General features: G+C 40.6%; 2 protein-coding genes across 6 annotated transcripts in view; both read right to left on the bottom strand.

The window, feature by feature from the left end:
- Nucleotides 1-4,058: 4,058 nt before the first annotated feature.
- Nucleotides 4,059-7,915, bottom strand: LOC117468929 (GTPase IMAP family member 7-like). The gene is made up of 5 exons (XM_034113304.1): nucleotides 7,881-7,915; nucleotides 7,647-7,801; nucleotides 7,326-7,566; nucleotides 5,901-6,248; nucleotides 4,059-5,345 (listed from the first exon to the last, which is right to left on the bottom strand). Exons 1-5 carry the CDS (start codon nucleotides 7,894-7,896, stop codon nucleotides 4,771-4,773), a joined length of 1,335 nt encoding a protein of 444 aa, XP_033969195.1. The 5' UTR covers nucleotides 7,897-7,915; the 3' UTR covers nucleotides 4,059-4,770.
- A 2,540-nt stretch (nucleotides 7,916-10,455) lies between these two features.
- The window catches only part of usp2a (ubiquitin specific peptidase 2a), a 51,637-nt gene continuing 38,114 nt past the window's right edge, over nucleotides 10,456-23,978 (bottom strand). For 3 of the 5 annotated variants that reach the window (XM_034113328.1, XM_034113327.1, XM_034113330.1), the window contains 11 exons: nucleotides 22,081-22,131; nucleotides 19,921-20,044; nucleotides 18,390-18,501; nucleotides 18,116-18,226; nucleotides 16,725-16,789; nucleotides 16,390-16,493; nucleotides 15,080-15,160; nucleotides 14,747-14,825; nucleotides 13,067-13,171; nucleotides 12,781-12,901; nucleotides 10,456-11,789 (listed from right to left, as the gene is read on the bottom strand). In XM_034113328.1, the coding sequence (XP_033969219.1) occupies nucleotides 11,705-11,789; nucleotides 12,781-12,901; nucleotides 13,067-13,171; nucleotides 14,747-14,825; nucleotides 15,080-15,160; nucleotides 16,390-16,493; nucleotides 16,725-16,789; nucleotides 18,116-18,226; nucleotides 18,390-18,501; nucleotides 19,921-20,044; nucleotides 22,081-22,131 (1,038 nt within the window). In that variant the 3' untranslated portion in view covers nucleotides 10,456-11,704. The remainder of the gene's footprint in view (nucleotides 11,790-12,780; nucleotides 12,902-13,066; nucleotides 13,172-14,746; nucleotides 14,826-15,079; nucleotides 15,161-16,389; nucleotides 16,494-16,724; nucleotides 16,790-18,115; nucleotides 18,227-18,389; nucleotides 18,502-19,920; nucleotides 20,045-22,080; nucleotides 22,132-23,978) is intronic. The other 2 variants (XM_034113329.1, XM_034113331.1) reach the window with 1 other exon arrangement.

Raw genomic sequence — 23,978 nt, 5'->3', positions numbered from 1 at the left:
GTCACAATTGTTTACCTCCACCATTCAGATACCTAAGATCAGCGCAATATAGATATAATCTATCTATATGGCGCTGGCTAAGATAAGATAACTTTAACAAGATGCCTGTGTGCTTAGTACCAGGTTGTTATTATACCAGCAATGGGTCTTGCTCGTTCTTTTGCTTCCCGTCTGATGAAACGACCAGGAGTGGCTTGATCAAGTTAGCTACCTAGCTAGTAGCTAGCACGTTAGTTAGCATTACAGCCTTGTCATTTTTATTAGCCTTAACATGAAGTAACATTAAGTAACCCAAAATGTTAAACAGTAAGAGTAGTAGTCATATTTCGTGAACCCTTTGAATAGTACTGTCACCGGTGTGATCATTCTATAATACACCATTTAATTCCGGGGGAGAAATGCTAACGCTAACGTTAGCATCGGCGATCTTTTCTACTTCATGCTATCTGCACAAATGGTTGACATTAAACATTAAAACGACCAGGCAGTTCAGAGAGAATCAAAGGAAGGCAGGCTTTGCATGACATTCTTCAGGACGTGTTTCATTGTGGTGATAGTCAATCGTTTGTTGACAAGACAGTAGTGATGGCCATCTTGGTGACGTGTGTGGTTGACCAGAGATGTAGTTCATTGAGCCTTTCACACAAACAAATGTGTTACTTCACAGTTTTACGACACATTTTAATTTTTTTGACTTGCAAAATTATCTTTTAAATTGACAAACATCATATGTGTAATTCGTGGCACAATTCAAACGGGATCGAAAGATAATCTTTCTCTCTCCATTGACTTCAATGCATAACTTTTCCGAAATAAGGTCCCATGGGGCTCAACCGGAAGGGGAGGGACTTCGCCACTCTATACATACATACAGTCAAGGGCGCCGGAAGCGGGGGGGCCAGGGGGCCATTGGCCCCCCCACTTTTCAGCCCTGCCCCACATTTTCGCAGCGGCGGATGCCGTGGAACACTGTACAAATCCCGTTTCAATAATTCCCCTCTACTCTAAAGTCGCATCTAAAACGCGATCTGATATAGCTGTGTATATTTTGTTATGTTTGATTGTTATATTCAATCTCATTAGCTACAGGCATTTTTTTAAGCTTGTAAAGCTCTCACTCGCCACTCTGCTGTTCCACAGCGCCGCTTCCCCTCCCTCTGCTGAAATTATGAATGTAAGGCGTATAGTAATCATAGATAACACGGCAGGGTCCGTTACAGTTTGTTTTTATCTGATTTCAAATAAACAAAGTCTTGGCTTTCAGAATATTAAACTTGTTTTGGCAAATTCAGATGATAAATACAACTTTGAAGCTTGTAACGGCATAATTACAAGCAACGGAGTAACTTTACGTCACTGCAGGCATAACAGCAGCCGTGTTTCTCGTGAGTGTTTTCCCCGGGAAACAAACACAATACACACAAACGCATAAATACACAAACACACACGTATATACACGCACACACTCGCGGGCTTCCCCTATCTTCCCTTCGTACTATTTTGATCATTTGCTCCGCTAATAATCAATCAGATCGATCCAGAGAAGAGGAAACTTTAAAGGCCTTTTTCTCAAAATGATGACTCTGTAACAGTCATTATATAATGTGACATATTTTGCTTAATATTTGGAGTAGCCTACAACAACAATCCTGATATCATTAGAAAGCTATGAATCTCCTCTTTCCAACAGTGTATGCAACTCAAAATGTGTCTTCGGGTCAATGCGACTGATTTCGATGGAGCAGGTCACTTTGCATTAGGTAAAATAAAGCAGGCAGACATAACAGGAAGAATATGTAAATTTTAACCCAATCAAATAGGACATTGTCACACCATTCAAATGTATCCATGTAAATTACAACCAATAAAAAAGCTTAGATTTGTTTATTCGTTACGTTGTTTACTTTATTTGTCACGTTGTTCTGTGTGTCAGCCGTTAACCTAGATAGAAAAAATATATACACTTGCAAACACGTCAGAAGAACCAGCGCAGAAGAAAACTATACAGTCAATCTAAACTTAAATTAACAACTGGAAGGTCACATCCCTGACATCCACGTCTCAGGAGCCTGGACCTTCATCAATCATAGAACCAGCGAAGCCAGATAAACCCAAAAGCAGCAGCTCTGCGGCCGCAGAGACTGTCAAAACCGCCGCCACCGCCGTCGTTGAACCGAAACAGGCTGGTTCCGACTGCATGGAGGTTTGTTGTCGGGACATTGAGATGGGTAAAGCTGCAGCTAACTGACCGCTAGATTATTTGGGCAAAGAGAAAGGTACTTCAACGCAGAATGGTACAAAAACAGAGAGTGGTTAATTCTTTGCAAAACCACTAAACGGGCCTTCTGTGAAATATGCAGATTTGCTGCTGTCAAACGGCTTGTAACTTTCTCAAAATGTGGAGATGATAGCTTTGTTAATATCGGAGTTAATAACTGGAAAAAGTGCCCAAGCCTCCTGGGCAGCCACGAAAAGTCTAATTTCCACAGAGAGTGTATTAAAAAAAAGTGCGCTTTCTTCAGTTAAACACCAGTCAACATACAGCTTGTCAAACAACAGCGTATTGAGCAGGAAAAAAGAAGAGATGGAATGATGGAGCAACTGCACAATTTCCAAAATAACTCGTATCTGAGAAAAACCCCACTCTGAAGAGCTTCATGCTCACCGGGAAATATGCATCACGAGACAATTAATGAACTTATAAATCTAATGTATCGGGAGTCTCTCACCACTATATTAACTGAAATTTAAAAGCAATGCAAAACATGCAGTTATTGTGCTTCCAGCAAACATCCACTGATAAACTGCGATGTTAACAACCTCATGATAACCTCATATGTTTTTAACTTAGGATCTACCATGTGTTTAGTCTAGAAAAAGGTAAATGTGTGCATTTTATTATAAAGTTGTGTATATTTACAGACTGTTGCAAAAACTAAGAAACTTATAAACATCAGGTTTAAAACTAAAAGAGCTTTACAAAAAAGTAACACAATTAGAGATGTTTGGAGTTTTATTTTAGTTATTAATTTACATTTTTTGTCAAAGAGATGCTGATTTGATACCGTTGATACAGTTACGGCATTTCCTGTTTCTGCCGGAGAGAGGGGAGTTTGTCCCAAAGCTTGCTGCTGTATCTACTCCCTCCATCTTACAGGAGGGAGCCTCATGTGTCACTCCACGGAGTTCACTCCGTCACGGAGGGGGAGTGTGTAGGGGTAGGGTGTAGGGCGTGGTTTGGGATTGGGCCATACACACGCACTTTTTTGGCCCCCCCACTTCTAAAATGAATCCGGCGCGCCTGCATACAGTATGATGGCTTGAACTAGTGGGAGAAATGGCACTGTTTGTCTGTAGCCAATGCCTTGAACCTCGGCAAAAAAGGCATTAGAAGCATTAGAAAGTCAAGGTAAACTTGCGGTTAACTTGCGGTCTGCAATGCGTGTCACGCTCGCGCACACAAGTATATGCACGTTCATTCTCACAATCAGACACGCGTCAGACACAAGACGCGCGTACACAATGATGTACATATATTTATCAGAATCAGATTTTTTTTTTTTTTTATATATATATATTTTTTTATAATGGGACACAGGGTTCGGTCCGGATTGATTTGCAGTTCGGTCCGGATCCGGACCTTGGTCCGGAGGTTGAGAAGCCCTGGTGTAGGGGTAGGGTGTAGGGGGCAGTTTGGGATTGGGCCGAAGTCAGGATCGATGCAGACTCGCTGTTTGAGGGCTTGATAACCCACTCCCCCTCCACACTCGTTGGTTTGGAACAGCACTTAATGTGGTGGACCCTCCGCGCTAACGCGCAAACGGAGGGGTAGTGTGTAGGGTGTAGGGTGTAGGGGGTGGTTTGGAAATGGGCCTTTAAGTAACACCTGTCCGACTGCCCGACTACCAAAGGTAACTCTGCATGAAGTTTAAATTGAGTTTGGATCAATACCTTTATTCTGATATACACACATGATGTACATATACATGTAATATGAACAAATACAAGTATAAATTACAATTTTATATATATAAATAACATGATTGTGTGATTCTCCAATCAGACCTGTATGTATTTCTACAGGCTAAAACACTTCAAAATGGCACATTAAATACAAATAAAAACTCTGGGCACTTTGCCTGTATGAAACTGAAATAAGCTGGGGAATGTTATGGGATCTCATTGTCATCAATGTGATGGAGAAACAAAGGATTCTGTAATTCACTGAAATAAACTTTCTCTAAAATAATGACTAATATCTTATATGGATTCCCATTGGATTTCGTTATATTGCAGAAAATATGCTGTTTGGCTAACACATCTTTATAATACTTACAAAGTTTTGTTCAGCAGGATAATCTTTCTTTACATATTAACACTACTTTGTGCTTTTTAAAGCGTAAATGCAGATGCCAGAAGTTAAAAGCTAACGCTAGGCTAACTGCATCACAATTGCACCCATGCTAAGCTTAAGGCAGACTTGTGTCGGCGTGATGGCGTTCAGTAGTTTATTTAGTCACTTGTTAGCAAATGTCATTTTTATCATACAAGACATTTTGGGAAATTCACGATTTGGGTAATTACCGACATATTTTATGTCGTAAAAACAAAGTATTAAAATATCTTCAGCTTGTGTTAACCACAGACCTTATTTCAGGCATTTAACGAAAAACACGTTAAAAAAAGGTCTGATTCCAGACAAGGGAACTGGAAGTTGTAAAATGCTAACTAATTTCCAGGTTTTAGGACTCGTTCTTGCACCACTAACTATCATTGCTCTAGTTGCTCCACCATGTGCAGCAGCTGCTGTACTTGAGTCCGGTCTCCTGTATTTGTGCGAAACACTTGGTGCCTTTGTCCACATCTGCCCAGCAGCCACTGCAGAGGCTCTCCACTCTGCTCGATGTGATTCTCCACTGTCTTTCCTCTCAGCTCCTCTCCGTAGGTGAACAACACCACAGTGCTTCTCCATACATCCTGCCCCAAAAGGCTGAGGTGCATCTCCACCGCTCTCCTGTCTTTCTCTCTGAAGGAGCCCACCGGTACAGCCAGAATGAACATGACTTTGCTCCACACGGGGCAAAGGGAAGGGCTTCGACTGATCTCCATCCTGACCTGCTTGGAATTGGCCAGACCAAACAGGCTCCACCCGGGGGAGTCCACCACGATCACAGGCCACCCCGATACTTCCCCATGGCGTACAGAGCACCTGGTGGTCTTTGTGTCGGTCTGAAACTCCTCACTGTCCAGGATCACGTTGCCTGCTGAGCTCTTTCCTGACTTGCTCCTTCCCAGCAGGATGAGGGCAAGAGCAGGTTTGAAACTAGCCGACCCTGCTGGGAGTCCTGCAATGACATAATGCAGCGATTTTTACATTTCAAATATTTGTTCCTTTCCGATCAAGGGCGGAATTAGAAATATCTCAGATGAGACACATTCAGAAACAAGTATGCGAACACTGCAACTCTTTATATTTTTCTCGGTAGAGTTCACAAAAAGTTAGCGTTAGATAATCCATATTTTAAATTATATACAATTCCAAAATAATATCGCCTCAATGTTAGTAATGATTTTGGGGGGTTTCATGGTGATATTTATTATCTAGAATGATGTCCCTCATTCCCCTAGTCTCTTGCAAAAGGTATGACCTTACCTTAACAAATCTGTAAATACAGTGTTTCTTACAAATTAGTTAGCCACTTTTGTAGCACATACTGTAATTATCATTAATAACCTGATTTATTTCACTATCATGTTTAAACAGGTGAATATTATTTTTAACACACTTTTTGTGGTGATACAAAGAGATGATTTAAAAAGAAGATAACAAAATGTCAGTGTGAAAAAACATTTAACTCATATGTCAACAAATTGAAACGAAAACGCTGAACCCGGCTTACCTCTGGGTATATGTAGTTGTTTGGAGGCCATCTGCTTTCTTTGCCATGGCCTCCCATCATGCATATCATGCATGACTCTCATTTCTATGTCTTCTTGTCTTCCTTGCGACCTCCTCGCCTCCCTTAAGCTCACTTCTCGTCTGAGCTGGGTGTACATCCTGTCCTGGACTCCTCTGGGACTCTTGTTCGCCTCTATCATCTTCTGGATCTTCTGAAACAGCTCTGCCACCTGAGCCTCTGAGGCCCCAGGCTGGTTGCTCACTACCTGGTACCTGTTCCCACATCGCTCCAGCAGCCAACGAAGAGTTTGACCTTGGCGCCTAACGTGCTCCTTGATAGGGAGGCCTCCTGTAGAAGAGATCACCTCATTGGTTGAGTCAAACATCAATGGACAGAGCCAAAGGACCATCACTTTAGTTATGAAGGAAAGTCTACAGCCTAATGCTAAAGTCAGCAAGACACAATGAAAATGATGTTTAGCAGGTATTATGATAACCATCTTACTTTGTGTTAGTATGCTGACATTTGCTAATTATCCCAAGCGCACAGAGTACAGCTTAGTCTGATGGCTAAGTTTTGCAGTATTTGGTTCAAAACGATGACATTTTGACTGGATTATGGAACTTTTATTCATCCTGAGATGAATATCGCAAATATCTAAACCAAATTTATAGTCAATCTATCTAAACATCAAGACATTTAAGGTTATTTTAAGCTAATAAAAAGACAATAGCTGTTGGGTTCCAAACATTGCATTTTGGCCAATATGTTCCGCCTTTTTTACTTTCAACAAGGACCTTTAAATGCATGGACCAAAGCCTGATCAAACACGATTGGTCAATACTACTCAGATTACAAACAGAAACCAAAAAGCTTCCAGTACCTAAATCTTGATCCGTTGCATACATATTTTGCATTCGTGCAGAGATCTGTTTGAACAGATTAGGGGCCACCAAAGTCAATAAACATCTGAACCCAGTTTCAATCCAATCAATGATATTGTTGCAATATTTCGATCTGAAATGTTCATAAAAGGCCAAAATGAGTTATGTATACCCTCACCCCCTGGTTTCTGATCAACTCTTTGGACAGCAGAAACTCTGCATATCTTCGGTCGAAATCTGAAAACGCATCTATTTTGATTGTACCTTGGCAATTAAATTATTGCTGGGGGAAAAAAAAACACAAAGTACTTGTTGTGTTAATTTAGGCCTTGTAACTAATTCACCAGAAACTTTCTATCTGACTTTTATTCACTGGCGAGTTAAGTGTGCGTCAATTACATCAATATAGCGGGTCCTCAGTGGCTTAAAGTGTTGGCTTAGCCTCTTAGTAGTCAGTCTTATTGCCATTTGGCCAATTAGCATTTCGATTCTGTCACATGAACAGTGAGCATTATGTCATATAAAATGTTTATTAGTTTACCTAACAGGTCTCCATGAGTGAAGAGGACCATAGCTCGCTGCCAGATGGGGGTTTGGAGCAGTCTGAGCTGGGCCTCCATGGCCCTCCACTCCTCCGGGCCAAAGGTGGAGGTGGTGGGCAGCACCAGCAGGATGACATGGGGCTCTGGCTGGCAGAGGGACACGCCTCTGCACAGATCCTGGGACACCCTGTCTGGAGTGGTGCAGCTGGTCAGCCACCCTGGGGTGTCCACCACTGTCACCTGATTGATCAAATGAAGTGAGTGAAGAGGAGATTTTGAGGTAAAATTAGTCAATCAAAGCTGTAAAATTGTATATTTACTTGTATTCCAAAGATGGTGCCAGTGTCTTTGGAGCTATGAGTTGTTTTTTTGCGAAAGGCAGGTTTCCCAAGGATGATGTTTCCTGCTGAGCTCTTCCCACTTTGTTTCTCACCCAGTAACAGAACCACCAGCTGGGACAGGCTTGACTCTGGACCTGACAAAAGTTAAGGATCTCCTGATCATACACATAATCTATCCCATAATCTTTCTTACATTTCTTTAGAGTGACTCACCCCAAGAGGCTGCCATGTCAAGTTTTCTGTTTTCTATAATCCACAGTCGCAGGGTGTGTCAAGCTCCAGTCTGAAATGTCTCTCCACAATCTTTTCTTCACAAGTGATTCCAGCTCTGCATTTACTTCCTGTTGTTCTGTGGGAAAGCATTAGGGTTGGAGCAGCCAGCCCACACGATGTGTGAGTTTCAAAGTTCACCAAAGAGAAGTTCCTGAGAAGTGGCTTTGGTAATAAAATGACTCACACATAAACAGAGGCTTTACAACATATACTACACACATTTGCTGTGTTATCTCAAAAGTGACACGGACACACTTAAACAAATGATATGACTTTAACAGTAATGTTATCTTATATTATGCCAAGAGAAGCTTTCATGTGCTTGAGAGCTTGATTTCCTGGAGGCAAACACGTCCAATTCGATTGAAAAGTCTTGTTTTCCCTCAATGTTATGTGACCAAGTGACTCCAAATTAATGTGGCATTGTAAACTACTCTGAAGACAAAGACAACACCTCTTTAATTTGATTTTTGTGTGTTTTATTCTTTAAATTATAATTTTTTATCAAGAATTCAACATTTTTCAAATAGAAAAGTCAAATAGTTTCAATGAAATTTGACCAAGCATGGAATTCTATTCCTGACAAGCAGTACAAACCGCTTTGAATTGGATTTCAGTGTTTTTTTTAATGTTCTATTAATATTTATTGAAAATTCATTATTTCCCTAAAGAAAATTCCCAGCTTTTTAAAAATAGCTTCCATGTGCTATGACCAAGTCACTACACGTTTATGCAGCATTGCTATACTATGCTGCATGTGTAGGACACACCTTTTTTAATAGAATTTAAGTGTTTTTTAAATTAAAATATTTTATTGAAAATTCAGCCTTTTTCTCAATAGCTTCCATGTCATGTGACTAGGGTTGCAAAATTCCGGGAATTTTCAAAGATGGAAACTTTCCATGGGAATTAACGGGAATAAACGGGAATTTATGGGAATAAACTGGGAATTTTCAAAATGGAAGGTTGGCTCTTCATAGGGAACTTAAATATAGTTGGGGAAAGTATATTTTAGCATAATCTTGACTAAAACAAACAGATGCCATTCAAGTACACTTGAATATCCATGCCATAGCACACTGCTTACTGCATGGCTATTGAGACCACACAAAGGTTGGCAACAGGCTCACAAATGTGAGAGTGGAAAAACTGGTTGGCATTGGGGCAAACCTAAGGCTCTTTGAGGCTGACACAGAGCCATCCTCAACAAGGCTGGACAGCGACACTGAAGAGGAAGAGTTGGATGTTGATGAGGCCCAGGAAGAGCCCATTGACTGAAAGGGTTTAGCAAAAATGCAGAGGATTGCTTGAAGGAAGATTTGCATGTTTAATGGGACTTTTTGGAGGGAGAAGGGCTCTTTTCATTTAACATTTTGAATGGGACTTTGTGGGGATTTTTGGATGGGGGGTGCATTTTTTAATGAGTGGGGTTGGGGGGGATGAGTAATATTTAACTCAAAATTCCTGTTTTCGTTCTTCAATGAAACAAATAATTGTTCAATAAAATAATAAAAACTTGTTCTGTTCTACTTAAAAAAAAATCTGTTGAAATGTCATGTTTTTTTGTTTAATTTTGCATCGAATATTTCCAAAATTCCCCAGCTTAACTTCCCATGGAAAATTTCCGGAAACTTTCTGGAAATTTACCGGAAATGTTCCGCCCCTTTGCAACCCTACATGTGACCAAGTGACATCAAATCAATACATCATTGCAAAACTCGGTTTTACAAGTTGTAATATTACTCCTGAAAAGCAGGACACACCTTTTTTATTTTGCACTATATGATATATGGATTTTAGTGTTTTACATTTTTTATATGAATATTTGATTGAGAATTCAGCATTGTTTTTATTGAAGAGTCTTGTTTTTTCAAAAGCTTCCATGTGAGCAAAAGACTCCAAACTAATTCAGCATTGTAATACTATATGCTGGACAAGTAGGACACAACTCTTTCAATAGGATTATACTGTTTTTCACTTTTATTTGAATATTTTATTGAAAATGAAGCATTTCTCTTGAAGTCTTGCTTTTTCTATAGCTTCCATGTCATGTGAACAATTGACTCCAAATCAATGCAGCTGAGGAGGCAACACGTCTTTTAATAGCATTTTTCTAAAATATATTTTCTATTTTATATGAATATTTGTTGAAAATTCAGCTTTTTTGTTAAGAAAATTCTTATTTCTTTCCAATAGCTTTATTAATTGATCAATGGTTTGCTTATGACCAGGTTAGACTTGTGTCATGTCATCAAAACAGTCGATTGTAATTGATTGATTTTAACATTTTTATACATTTCAAAGAAGACCCCCATGACCCCTCAGATTTAGCTGACTCGTCAATTTGGGGGTTCTGCTCTAGGGTGGGATAACAGTCTTTTTCTATTTTATTTTTTGCAATCACAAGTTTTTCTTTCTAGTCCTCGTTCATGTGCAAGTGCTCATCTCTAAGTCACCATGTGTGAGCTAAATCATAGAAGCTAAAAAGAGACAAACACTCCAAGTAAAACCACTTTTCTTTTTACTTTTATTCATTCATACATATATATGTGTATATATGAATATATATACATATATATATTACTGTTAAAAAGTGTGACTCATCACATTATCACCTGTAAGCATAAATAATCATTTTTTTTCTCTCTTGAAACCTGGGAAATAAACCAACTGAAACAGTTATGGGTCATTTTCAGCACCATTGAATAGTACATTCTCTATTTTGCATCAGGATATAAAAATATACAGATATAGTGTTTTTCTTCTTCTTCTTTAAAACATTCTTTCCGTGTTGTTCAATGGCATGAAACAAGAGAGGAAGAAAAGACCTCATGCTGACAATGAGGATTGTTAGCGTGGTTATCGTCTATATTATTACTCCTTAGCAGATCCGTAGTCCACTGTCCTTTCATCCGCTCACAGCACTTTCAAAACATCAGTAGCAGCCACACGTGGGAGAAAAGAAAAGAAAACACAAGTTTGGAGGGTCCTCCTCTGAAACATGTCACGCTCACAGTGCCATCGGCCTCCCAGCCACCGTAGGAGAAATAGCGAGAGGTGGGGGGGGATGTCGGGCGGAGACGTTGGGAGTGTGTTGGTGTCGGGGGAAGGGAAGGCCGTGAACAGCGAGCGGGCCGGGGGGGGCTGTAACCACCAGCAGTCCTGTTACTGTCACTCTCCACAGTCCAAAGTGGGGGTGCTGCTGATGATGCCCCCCCCCCCCCCAAAAACATTCAAAACAAAATTCAAAGCAAAAAAAACGGTCAAAATTGCAACAAGTGAGAGTTAATGGTTCGAGGCAAACGAGAAGAGAGAGAAGCGAAGGCGCGGTCAGGATGCTCGCAGTGCATAGAGAGGGACAGCTTTACTGGAAGGTCGTCAGATGGGATTATTGCCCTTTGTCAGCCTTGCACACTCACTCTCACACACACACACACACACACACACACACACACACTCACACACTCACACAAGGTACACACACGGTACACACACGGTACACACACGGTACACACACACACCTCCACCCAGAACACGAGAGTAGAGACGGTGAGAGAGAAAGCAGGGCTGGTGGATCAGTGGTTTCCAGAGGGTTCCTCTCTCTGGCCTCCAGGCTGGTGGGGATCTGTGTGTGTGTGTGTGTGTATGATATATGTCCCAACACAAGTCCAAAATAGGCTCAGCTCCACCAGCTCTCTTTATTTTCCCCATCAGTCTGTCCGTCGGTCAGAGAGGTGTTGTGGCCCGTCGTCTTCCAGGAGGCTTCACATCCGCGAGGAGGAGGCCAGCTCGTAGAACAAGACGTAGGCGTCGCTGCTGCGCACTTGGCTGGAGGACATTGGCGTTACTCTGGAGAGGAAGAGAGGGGAAAAGGTTTAATGGTGAGAAAAAAGCACTTCATTCGATTTTTTCAAACCGGGTTCTCATTATCCTTTGGTTGATGTAAACAGTAACTGTAATGTATCCATGTCAGGGAACATAAAGATACATTTTGTGATCCGGCCTCCATGTTGAGTGAAAATGAAGATTTGGTCACTAGGCAGAGCACGACCTTCTAGTTTTACAGCTCAAGCTGATAGCTGTAGAACAAGAGGGTCTTCCAAACCAATCTGATCCAACAAACGGGCTTTTTGGTCTTTGTTATGATAGATTCCGTCCAAGAGACACGGACTAAAACTGCTTTTCTAAAAAGCTGAATATTTTCAACTTGAATCACTCTGAGCAGTCACACAAAGCCAAAACACTCCGAATAAAAGAGGCTGGGCGCTGCGCTCTTTGGTCGCATGAGATGTTATGTGCTCTGTTTTCATTGGAATCAATTACAAATGTGTACCTTAGGCAGTAAGAGAATCTCCATTTATATTTGGTTAGCGCTGACAGTCTGGTGACAGTTCACCAGCAGTGACTGACGTTGCACTAGCGACTCCTCGATTGGTTTTTCTTCAAGATTTAAAGTTTTAAGAAGCTCATTTTGTATATGTTATTCAAGCATTTAACGCTAGATGATTATTATTATTAAACAGTCACTTAGAGAGTTCAGTTGACAATATAAAATACCAGAATTACCCTTTAATTGTAATTTATGAGTAAGAATACATTTGAGCAGGTTTCGTTTATTTGTTTACATTATTTGTTGAGTCATGAAAAATGATCATAATAAACTATATATTAGTAAAAATGTAGCATGCTTTAATGCTTCAAAAACAAAAACATAATGCCAGTTTGTGTACATTTCCATATTTGAAGTCACCTTTAAATGGTTCTGAATGCCCCAAGGTGTTTCTCTACACATACTTGGTGCATGTTTTGATCCTGATGAGAGCACATTAGTAGAACCTACCTGGAGTCATTAAACGTGTACCATTCTCCCGAGTTGGGGTTGCGACAGTAGGCTGTGTAGTGGCCGCCCATAGTGGTGCCTGAGTGGTTGGACACTGCGTACAGGTTGTACACTGCATTGACTGAAACGGGACAAAAACACACTTAAAGCCAGCACTTCTTTCATAACGACACACTTGAAAGGGCACCGTTTCTCACCCCATTACTATTAGATATTATTTTAGATTTAATATCGGCTGGGATGCAAAACATAAATCAGATATCTGGAATGGTAGATGGGTACTTACGGCAGTTTTGCGAGGCAAACTCCCGCAGGTCGAGATCCTTCATGGGGAAGTTAACAAAGGTGGACAGTTTGCTGGTTCTGCGGGCCTCAGAGAAGCGTTTCAGGTCTGAGCGGGAGGGGAGTCAAGGAACAAACTGCTCTGTGTGAACCTTTCAGTACGCTCCGACAACACTTTGTACAACTGTGCAGAAGCTCTGTTACTGGATGGAGTCAAATATCTACACTCGTCATCAACATTTGGTTAGTGGATGTGAGTGCAGTCTACAGACTTTCTACCAAACTGGGTTTTAAAAACATGACCCGTCAGAGCTGTTTCAAACAACTGGTGTGCTTTTACAATGTCAAAGCAGCAGGTTCAATAGAACGACGGCATATTAAGGTCATTGTAGGTTAAACAATTATAATTATGCAGCAAGATAGGCAATATTCAGAAAAAAACTGTTGGGATTTAGTTATGTGAAATGTATTCTCTGAGATTAAAGTGGTAAAAAAAAAGTCAATTGCAATAGTTCTTTATTAAGTCATCCATTGAAGATTTTCTTCTTCTTGTGAATTTGACACTTTTATCCCAAAGAATATATATTTTTCTCTTGATGTTTTCTCGAAAAATGTTACCCCCCTAATCAAGAAAATTGCCACAAATGTAGCAAATCACGGTCACATAGTATTTGATCTGATTGCTCATCCTGCTGACTGAATCTAATGGTGATTGCACTACAATCATCATTAGAATGTATTACTTTGTACTACAGTGTTACCATAGATCACACACTAACAGGGATGGGCAACTTTGATGGGGGTGGGGGCCACATCATGTATGTGCTGGCCACCAGGGGGCCGCAGATTCACTTGGAACACACACACACACAAATTCCATGTGTTGTATGTAATTATTAACAAATATACTAAGTCTGACATCTTCATTGACATTTTCCAATCTTTCAGGGAACATCCTCTAATATGCTCACTAAACAAATGTCAGTTCACAGAAATGTTATTTAATGTTTACAAGTGGCATGTTTGTATTGAACAGGTTATTTAACAGTGGAATAAAACTATTTTAAACTATTGGAAAGCACGGAAAATGTGTGTGCATTAAGATTAACCATTAAGATGACATAAACATGAAGTCATGAACACTAACCCAGACATTAGTTGTCTAACTTGAACCTAAGACACTTGTAGCCTGTCTCTGCTGACGCACAAGGGGAGTGTCAACACAGACACCTGTCAACCCGCACTCTGCTGTTCCTCAGCGCCGCTCCCCCTCCCGCTGAAATTATGAATGAAAAGCGTATAGTAATCATAGATAACACGGCAGGGTCCGTGACAGTTTGTTTTCATCTGATTTAAAATAAACAAAGTATTGGCTTTCAGAATATTAAACTTGTTTCGCCAAATTCAGATGATAAATACAACTTTGAAGCTTGTAACGGCATAATTACAAGCGGTAACTTAACGTCACAGCAGGCATAACAACAGCCAGTGTTTCTTGTCAGTGTTTATTTTTTAAATGAATTACGTTGTTTATAAATTAATCTGAGGGCCGCAAAAAGAGGAGGTGGGGGCAGCCATTTGCCCATCCCTGCACTAACATCTTGATACTCTCCCAGCTATATGCTCACTGCAAACATCACATTACATCAGCATCTGTATAACATTACTACTGAGGAAAGGATACGCAGCACTAAGATCTTGGGGAACTTCTGTATCGTGAACTTCTTAGTACATCTTCTCCTGGCTTTACACCTGTAGCACGTCTGTGGAGAGGAAATACAGTTTGTTACAAACACTTTGATTCCAGGACATGGACCAGACTTTGGGAGTAATGGATTACAGGTAACAGGATTACATAATCAGGATAAAAAAAGGTAACTCTATTCCCTTACAGTTACATTTCTATAATACTAGCATGATGACAATGCAAGATAAAGTGGCTATGTGGACACAGGCCCTAAATATGCTGATTCATGTTCTAGCACTGAGGAGTCATCACCGCTCCGATGGTTCTTACCGGCTTCTCGTCTCCGTCCAGGACGTCTTCTTTGGTGAAGAGCCGCATGCAGTCCATCAGGCTCACCTCACCGTAGCCCTTCTGAGCACAAACATAGATGCATTCACATTAGCATGCACACACACATACACACATACACACACACACACACACACACACACACACACACACACACACACACACACACACACACACACACACACACACACACAAAGCAAAGCACAAACAGAGACAGGGGGAAAACCAAAAAGCTCATGTTTAGAGCTGTGGGAAGATATTTGTAATTGCTTTAAACCATTGTGCAATATCAGTATTGTAATATAAGACTAGATATATTGTTACATTTAATATATCGTAATTTTGTACCCTGGTTTTCAAGGCTGCATTATAGAGATATGATGTTATTTTCTGAATTTAACAGACTTTAGCTGTTCTATTATTTAGCTTAGACCACTTAGTCTTTATGACTACATTAATGCAGATTATAAATCAAATTCTTATTGTTTAAATATGTTGTAAAAGCATCAATGGTCAACCGTACTATAGAGTGGTGCAGTGATGACGTATTTTTGTCACCACCCGGAAAGTAAGCCTCGCAATGTTTCCCTCGACAAAAAGCAATGGGATTTCTCCACTGGATTTTGCTATATTGCAGAAAATAAGCTCTGTGGCAAACACACATTATGATATTCAACAACTTTTGTTCAGCAGGATAATCTCGACTAATAACCCAATTTATTGATTGTTGAAGCGTAAATGCAATCGCCAAATGTAATACGCTAACGCTTGGCTATAAACAATCTACATCACATTCACATGGCTGCCCATCACCACCGCTAAGCTAAAGGCGGCTAATGTTTGGCTTGCTGACGTTTAGCAGGTTATTTAGCCACTTGTTAGCAACCGCCGTTTTTATGACACATAAAAGCTTCGGACCTTCATATAGGGAGTATCCACTGGCGTATTTCATGTTGTAGAACATCTCTTAAGCTTTTGTTAACCATATACCTCATTTCAAGCTTCTAACCACAAATATGTTGACTTTGAGAAGAGGGAATCAGAAGTGGTAAAATACAACGTTTTTTCCTGGTTTAAGACTCGTTTCTGCACCACTAAATGATCGTTTCTGCACCACTAAATGATGATTTGATTTTCTTCATAGTGCCCAGCTCTAACTAACAAGAAGCACAAAGAAAGGTCACCTCTGCGCTACCTATTGTGCTGACATGTGTCTGCTGACCTTCTGGGACTTGTTATGTAAGGCTCACCAGTGTGTGTGTGTATGTATGTGTGTGTGTGTGTTTCCTAACCTTGGCGATAGGTAGAGAGAGATCCCAGAAGGGGTCGAAGACGGTGGAACAGAACCCGCAGTGGCTGCAGGTTAGAGAGCTCTTCAGCTGCCCCACGAACACGTCTGCAGAGATAAAAGCAAAACACACGATGCTGATCACTGTCACATCTGGCATGAAAAACAGTGACAAAAGATGTATGTTTTATTCGGCTTTTCTGTTCTTCTTCATGCTGAGTGTTTGATCTCAACACAAAACAAAAAACGAATATTACAAATATAGAAGAGATTGAACGTACACACTTATACATTTTATCATAATATAATTAAAATGGATCGTGATGCTTTTCTACTTACCGACTATCTTACTGTCTTCTCTCTCCAGATATTTGCTCCACATCTTCTTCCCTTTCTCTTCGTCCCTGAACATGGAGCACAGGAGTCTGTTAGAGAACTGGATGAGTGCAGAGTCATTGAGAAGATGGCCAAGAGAGTCAGAAACACACTGATCAGCTGTTCTGATTCAGAAAAGGAGTTCATAAGGAAATGGGTCAGAGCAGAAAACAGACACTACTAAGGGACCTGACCTACTTTATTACAGCTTCCCCCTGGGACATGATTTTAAGCTGGAAATGGATCTGCATTTTGTTTGATAGTAAGGCACTGGGTTTTGTTTTGAGGGTAGTACACAGAGATGAACCCTTAAACATGGCGTTAGATAACTGATAATCACATCCAATAAGAGTCGGAGCGTTACTCTGACTTGGGACCCACAGAGGAAACAACTCAAGGAGGTGAAGTGTCCCATGAGTCTTCATTGAGAGCGTAAGGAAGAATCTTAATGACTAATGATGCCTCTGTCTAATCCCTGTTTACAAACTGTATGCTATCATGGGCGGTTATGATACAATGGACCCCTAGGCAAAGACACGCAAGAGACCCCACCCCTTCTACTACAGAGGGGAAATACACAGACTTTGATGTTGTTTAGCCTTTTTGTTGTCTTTTTGTGTCTCTTTGTAGTCGTTTCATGTCTCTACGTTGTCGTTTTGAAGTCAACTGGAGCTCCAAAAACTACAAGTAAGTCTGTTTTTGTTTGTCTTTTTTTTTTTTCACGTGGAACAGGGTTGGCTTTAGAAGTCTTATTTAACTTTGAAGTTCACTTGACACTGGGTTCAAATCAGCTGCTGTTACATTGTGTAGTAATTTCTTTCTCTTTGTGGACGTTACGCATATATCTGCACTACTTAATACTGTAAAATCAATGTTCTAAGATAACAACGTACTATCTATACTTTTACTATTACTACCGCTATCTGGCAGCTACTTCATAACTTTCTACTTGTTCCACTTACATTTTATAATGCTGTCACTAATCTTTTCTACCGTGAATATGCACTTATTTCATTTGAATGTAATTACTTATTAATATGTACTGTCACTGTGCTGTAACAATGTACATTTCCACTCTGTGGGATGATTAGAGGAGTTCTGATGTCATTTTGTGTATCTTTTTAGGAGTGACAGATCTTTCTTTGTTTTGCTGTCCCTTTTTTTGTTGTTGTCATTTTGTGTCTATTTGGTTGTTTGGCTCCTTTTCATAGTCCTTGTGACTCTCTTTGTGTTTTCTTGCAGCTGTTTTACATTAGAAGAGTTTTGCCTTTTTTGTAGTCAGGTTGTGTCTCTATGTAGTCATTTGTAAACGTATAATGACATTCAGGTGAAGGCCAGGGGGACAGAGGACTTACGGCAGGTGGTCAAAGTCCTCCACCGAGCCTCTCGGCCTGACGGTGACCCTGTTGACCTCGTTGTGCAGACCGTCCAGGAGGAAACGCAGGAACTCCTGAGCATCCTGTTGGCTGCAGGACACACAAACACTCAGTCAGAAATGTAAATGTCAGCTGATTTTACTGTCATATCTCTAGACTCTTGTAGTTGTGTGATTATGAGACAGAGGGAGGTGCTCCTAAAATATTTACAAAAACAAACATTGTTAAGAGTGAAGGGTGTAACAAAGCTTACTTGTATCCGACAAATCTGGGAGCATATCTCTGGATCTGCGTTTTGAATTCTGACGGGCTGACGGCCTCGCTGCTGGACGACGTCCACATGGTCTGTAACAGCTTGGCAAATTCTGCAACAACACAAACACTCAAATGACTCACACACTCGGCGGATTCTACATAACAGTGTATTCATGTCAAGTTAACAGCTCCATTGTTTTATTTAGTAAAATTCAAGCAGTTTAAAAAAGGTACCTAAACCAAAAATGTGCGGACTATTGAAATATTGATCATCACATCTAAATTGTTATTATAAATGCAATTGCAAGAATTAAAGAGTACATAACTCCTATAGTATGTATGTATATTGTTCATATTAGCTTTGTGTTAAATAGGCATTGTTGAAAGTGCATTCAGGCTTTTTCCAAACATTCAAGACAATGCAAACCTTGCTAAAAGGCCAAGGAACATATTGTCAGAGCCTACAAAAGATGACATAGAAGCAGATCTACTGCAGAGGTAAAGAGGTAATGAGCAGAGTTGGGTGTAACGCGTTACAAAGTAACGCGTTACTGTAATAATATTACTTTTGTCGGTAACGGAGTAGTGTAACGCGTTACTTTTATAATTCAGTAATCACACTACAGTTACTAACATTGCCCCGACACGCGTTACTTCGTTACTTTTATAAAATCAGTCATAATCACACTGACAGACAAGAGGGGTTTCCGCCGCAGGTTTATATGTACGTAATCTGCGCGACTTGCGCGTCCACATCTCCACGTGCAGTGCTGCATAAACATGGCAGAGTCAGCGATAACTTTCGAGGGGTGGAGGTATGCCCATTATTTTGAGTTCGTCCGAAGAATAGACAGGAATGTGACGGTGAGGTGCAAACTGTGTCCAGGCCAGAAGCTGTTATCCACTGCTGTAAACACCACGTCAAACCTCAACAAACACCTGCAAAGAACACATGCTAAGGTGAAGCTAATAGCTAAGGACCCCCGAACCCAGAGTGAGGATGTTGTGAGTGCGCCGCCGCCGACTCCGAAGCAGCACAAATTAGAATTTGGAGGACCGGTAACCAAAGCAGAGATGGACAGGCTTGTAGCATCCTTCATAGTAGAGGAAATGTTGCCCATTTGCACAGTGGAATCACCATTGCATCGTTCAGAGATATACTGCGCAAAATACAGATAGCAGGAGACAGAGGACAGCCATAGTCAGAGCTATCTGGATCAGTCTTATGCGACAATGGAAACTGAACTAAAGAGAACATTTGAAACTTTAGCAGTCTGCGTGATCTGCCTGTAGGGAGGGGCGGGCCGGCCCTGCGAGTAAAGTAACGAGTAAAGTAACGAGTAAAGTAACGAGTTACTTTATGTAGAGAGTAACGAAGTAGTGTAATATATTACTTTTTTTTAAAAGTAATATGTAATATGTAATATATTACTTTTTTTTAGTAACGACCCCATCTCTGGTAATGAGTGTGAGGTCTGTAGGAGGTTCTGGTTCCAGCCTCTAGGGGGCCTATGTGACTTGTCTCTCACCTTCCATGAGGGCGGTGTTGGTGCGGCTGTTGTTGTTAAGGTCTCTGCGGTGCAAGTTGTGCAGGCAGTAGTCCCGCAGGCTGTGTGTGTTGCTGAGACACTGCAGGATACTGTTCATGAAACACTGAAAAGAAAAACAGCAAAACAGTGAGATTCCATGACTGATAACATCAAGTTCCATTCAATAATGATACTTACACATTTATGTACAAAATGATGGCAAAAACCCACCAGTATTCTTACAATCTAGTTCAAACAATAACATATATTTATTGATTTAAATGTTATCCATAGCTGAATCAAGCAAGTTAAAGAGGACATGTAATGCTCATTTTCAGGTTAAAATGTGTATTTTGTGCCTCTTTTGAGACATGTCTCCGTGCTTTAATGTTCAGAAAGCTCTTTATTTTTCTCATACTGCCTGTGCTGCAGCACCACTTTTCACCCTCTGTCTGAAACCAGAGCCCAGTCTGTTCTGATTGGTCAACCGCCTAAAGTTTTCCCACCCCTTAGCCTATCACATAAAATGTGTTGGAGCTCTAGCCAATAGAAGCGTGAGTGTTACTATATTACGGTAGTAAAAAGGACTCCAATGATGGCGTTTCAGTGTCAATGAGCGTTTCAGGGAGTGTGTGGGAGAGACACTCCCTCTGGAGGGAACACTGGGATTGTAGCCGTTGCAGACCATTTACATGCAAAAAAGCCTATACACACTACAGGGAAGGGAAAACCCCAAAAACCACTTTTTTACAGAAGGTAAGATGAGGAGGTTGATACCACTCTAATATACCCTAAATAATAATGTACCCTAAATATGAAGCTTTAGCCAACCGGGATTAGCTTAGTTTAGCTTAGCATAATGGGAAAACAATTGCAGACAATTTGCAGTCTTTAAAGTCAAAGAATTAGTCCTTTATAACACCAGAATAAAAATTGCTTTAAAAAAGCTGCTGCTTTTCCACCTTGGTTTATTCATAACAGGGACAGTCCACCTATAAATCAAACCTACATCTTTTTCATCCTACCTGTAGTGCCTTTTCTCCAATGTAGTCAAACTAAACGGCCCTTGGCTTGTGGTGCTTATAGTCCCCAGAAATACATCGAAAAACACTTATATTTTTCAACGTTTATGTCCATCTCTAGAAATCTAACCCAATAAGTAAAGATAAAACATCAAGATGGACGGTGTTGTCAGCAGGTTCATGCAGAAACTATTTTCTTTCTACCAAACTACATTTTTAAATTAAATTACTAGACATACTTGCTTGTGCTCGGTGATACAGTATACAGTATAGTACAAATACAGGGATTACAGTGTATATTTCTACAGGCTTTATTTCCAACACTCTTCCCAAAACTATTCAAATTGATAAATATCACTACATGTAAGCGGATGAATATGTATTTTTTGATGTTGGGGTACACTATCCCTTTAAGCTAAGCTAACCGTCTGTTGTCTCCCATATCATGTATACAACACAGGGATTTCTAGACAAAGTGAAAGAAGGGTCAGCCCGGTGCAGTTTGAGAGGATCAAGAGACACAGAGTCCTCTCTGGTCCAGAGCTCTCTGATTAGGTTAAAACACACACACACACACACACACACACACACACACACACACACACACACACACACACACACACACACACACACACACACACACACACACACACACACACACACACACACACACACACACACACACACACACACACACACACACACACACACACACACACACACACACACACACACACACACACACACACACACACACACACACACACACACACACACACACACACACACACACACACACACACACACACACACACACACACACACACACACACACACACACACACACACACACACACACACACACACACACACACACACACACACACACACACACACACACACACACACACACACACACACACACACACACACACACACACACACATTTTAAGAGCTGTCCTTCTGCCTGTTGCCTGGTAGATAGAAACTCTGGACCACCCCTCCTGTGTGGATTCAACAAACTGCACTCAGTGTAACACCACCCGGAGGAGGAGGAGGAGGAGGTGGTGTGTGAAGAATGAGATGTTTGGCTCCACACACACATTTTCCGACTTAGATGTGGTACGAGTGTACTTACTGTGTTTCCTAGGTTCTTTAATCCTACCAGGCCTTGGGCACTCTTTGAATTCTGAAAGACAAAAATACAGAATATACAGATGAAAATCTACCTCATAATGTTACTACATGACAACTAGATTTATGTATTTAAATTCACACAAGAAGAAATAAAGGGTCGTCTACCCAAAACGCATTTTCTTGCCATTTTTAAACAGTGAACATTTTTAAATATGAGAGTCTGGTTTTTATTCCAGGAGCCATAAGACATGTGAACAGAACAGTAAGATTAAAGAGCCTAAAAGATTTGATGTAGGATTGGTTTTAACTTGAATTTCCTGTCTTGTACTTATGTTTACGTCTGTGCCTTCACTTGCAGTTTTATCTTGAATTGGGGTCTGGGTGCCGTGTTGGCGGGACGTTGCAGGGCTCGCTGCTGGAGCGGACAGTGTGAGCTGGCTTGCTGCGGGGGATCTGCGAGACAGCGAGACACAGCGAAACCCAGCCTGAACCGAGCCCGAGCACACACACACCTGCAGCCTGGCTGTGAGTCTGTGTGTGTGCTCAGAACGAGCCTAGACAGCCGTCTCAGGCTGAGTTCAGGCTGAGAAATCCGCAGAGCTGCAGCTGAGAAAAGATTGAGTGTGTGTGTGTGAGGAAGATGTGACGTTACGTCACTATACCCAATACGTCACTGTACTTACTACACTATAAGAAGAAAACAATGGAAAAAGAGAAATCTCCAACGAGGCGTTCTGGGGCAGCATAGGCAGGTATTTTCTGTGTTAGAGTTTTACTCGCTACAGGGTGTACTTTGAGGGTTTGTGACTCTGCAGACCGTTCACATGCAGAAAAAGCTACATAACACACAAGGGGACGGGTAATAACCGGAAAAGCATGACATGGGACCTTTAATATATATTTCTATATATTTCTTTATATTATAATAGTTTTTTAATTGTGTTAATTATAGGTCTATTTTGGACCTTGTTGGAGTTATTTATGGTGTATTATTTAATACTTTAACATGTATTTTCTTGCTGTTTCTGTTTATATTAAATGTATCATTATTTGGTGTTATAATTAAAGTTCATTTAAGTAGTTTTTTGTGCTTTTATTTTGAAGGCAGCTTTTAGCACAGGGTGATTTGGGCTCGGGTATTTAGGTATTTATTGACAGGTGGAAGTGGGATTGGTGCGCCAGAATGGGCAAATGTTTTTTTTTTTACCAGGGAAAGAAACGAGCAATGCCACCATAAAAGGAAAAAAGGGTAGGATTGGTTAAACACTTTATACTGTTGGATTATTGGATCATTGGAATAAACTGCACAAAAGGAACTTCTTGCCTGGACGTGATCGCTATCTGGTGCCTCAGTGGAACCTATATTGTGAAGTTCATTTTCTGTTTGATTTCTTTATGATTTAGCCGCTACAGTCCTTTTCTTACAATTTCATTTCTTAATGTGTCTGTATGCACTATACACACTAAACCAAATTCCTTGTAAACTATCTTGGCAATAAACCGGTTTCTGATCAGCTGTTGTACTTTATACCCCCAGCAAGCCAGACATGTGACAAAGAGATGATCTGTATACCCTCCACAGTTGAATTGTGTGTCTGTCTGGGAGTAAACAGTAGGATGTTTTTAATGAGCATTATCTTGAAAAAGGAACTGGTTTTTGTTATCTCTTAGTCGGTTTCTCTCATGGTCGGTTTCTATCACGGAATCAGTGCACCTTAAGGATTTTCTACTCTGCAGCTTTCAAATTCTCAGCTTAACACATCATGAAATCTAGACATTTAAACTCAGCCAAACACAACCGAGGCAAAGCTTATAATCATGATCTTAGAATGGTACCAGAGTGCTTTTCTGAACTTATGTCATCACTTGCTGCAGTTCGACTTCATGACATAAGTTGAG

Source organism: Trematomus bernacchii, unplaced genomic scaffold, assembly GCF_902827165.1.
Source record: "Trematomus bernacchii unplaced genomic scaffold, fTreBer1.1, whole genome shotgun sequence".
Taxonomy (NCBI): Eukaryota; Metazoa; Chordata; class Actinopteri; order Perciformes; family Nototheniidae; genus Trematomus; species Trematomus bernacchii.
The sequence above is the reverse complement of the archived record's forward strand: the minus strand, read 5'-3'. Positions and strand labels throughout refer to the sequence as shown.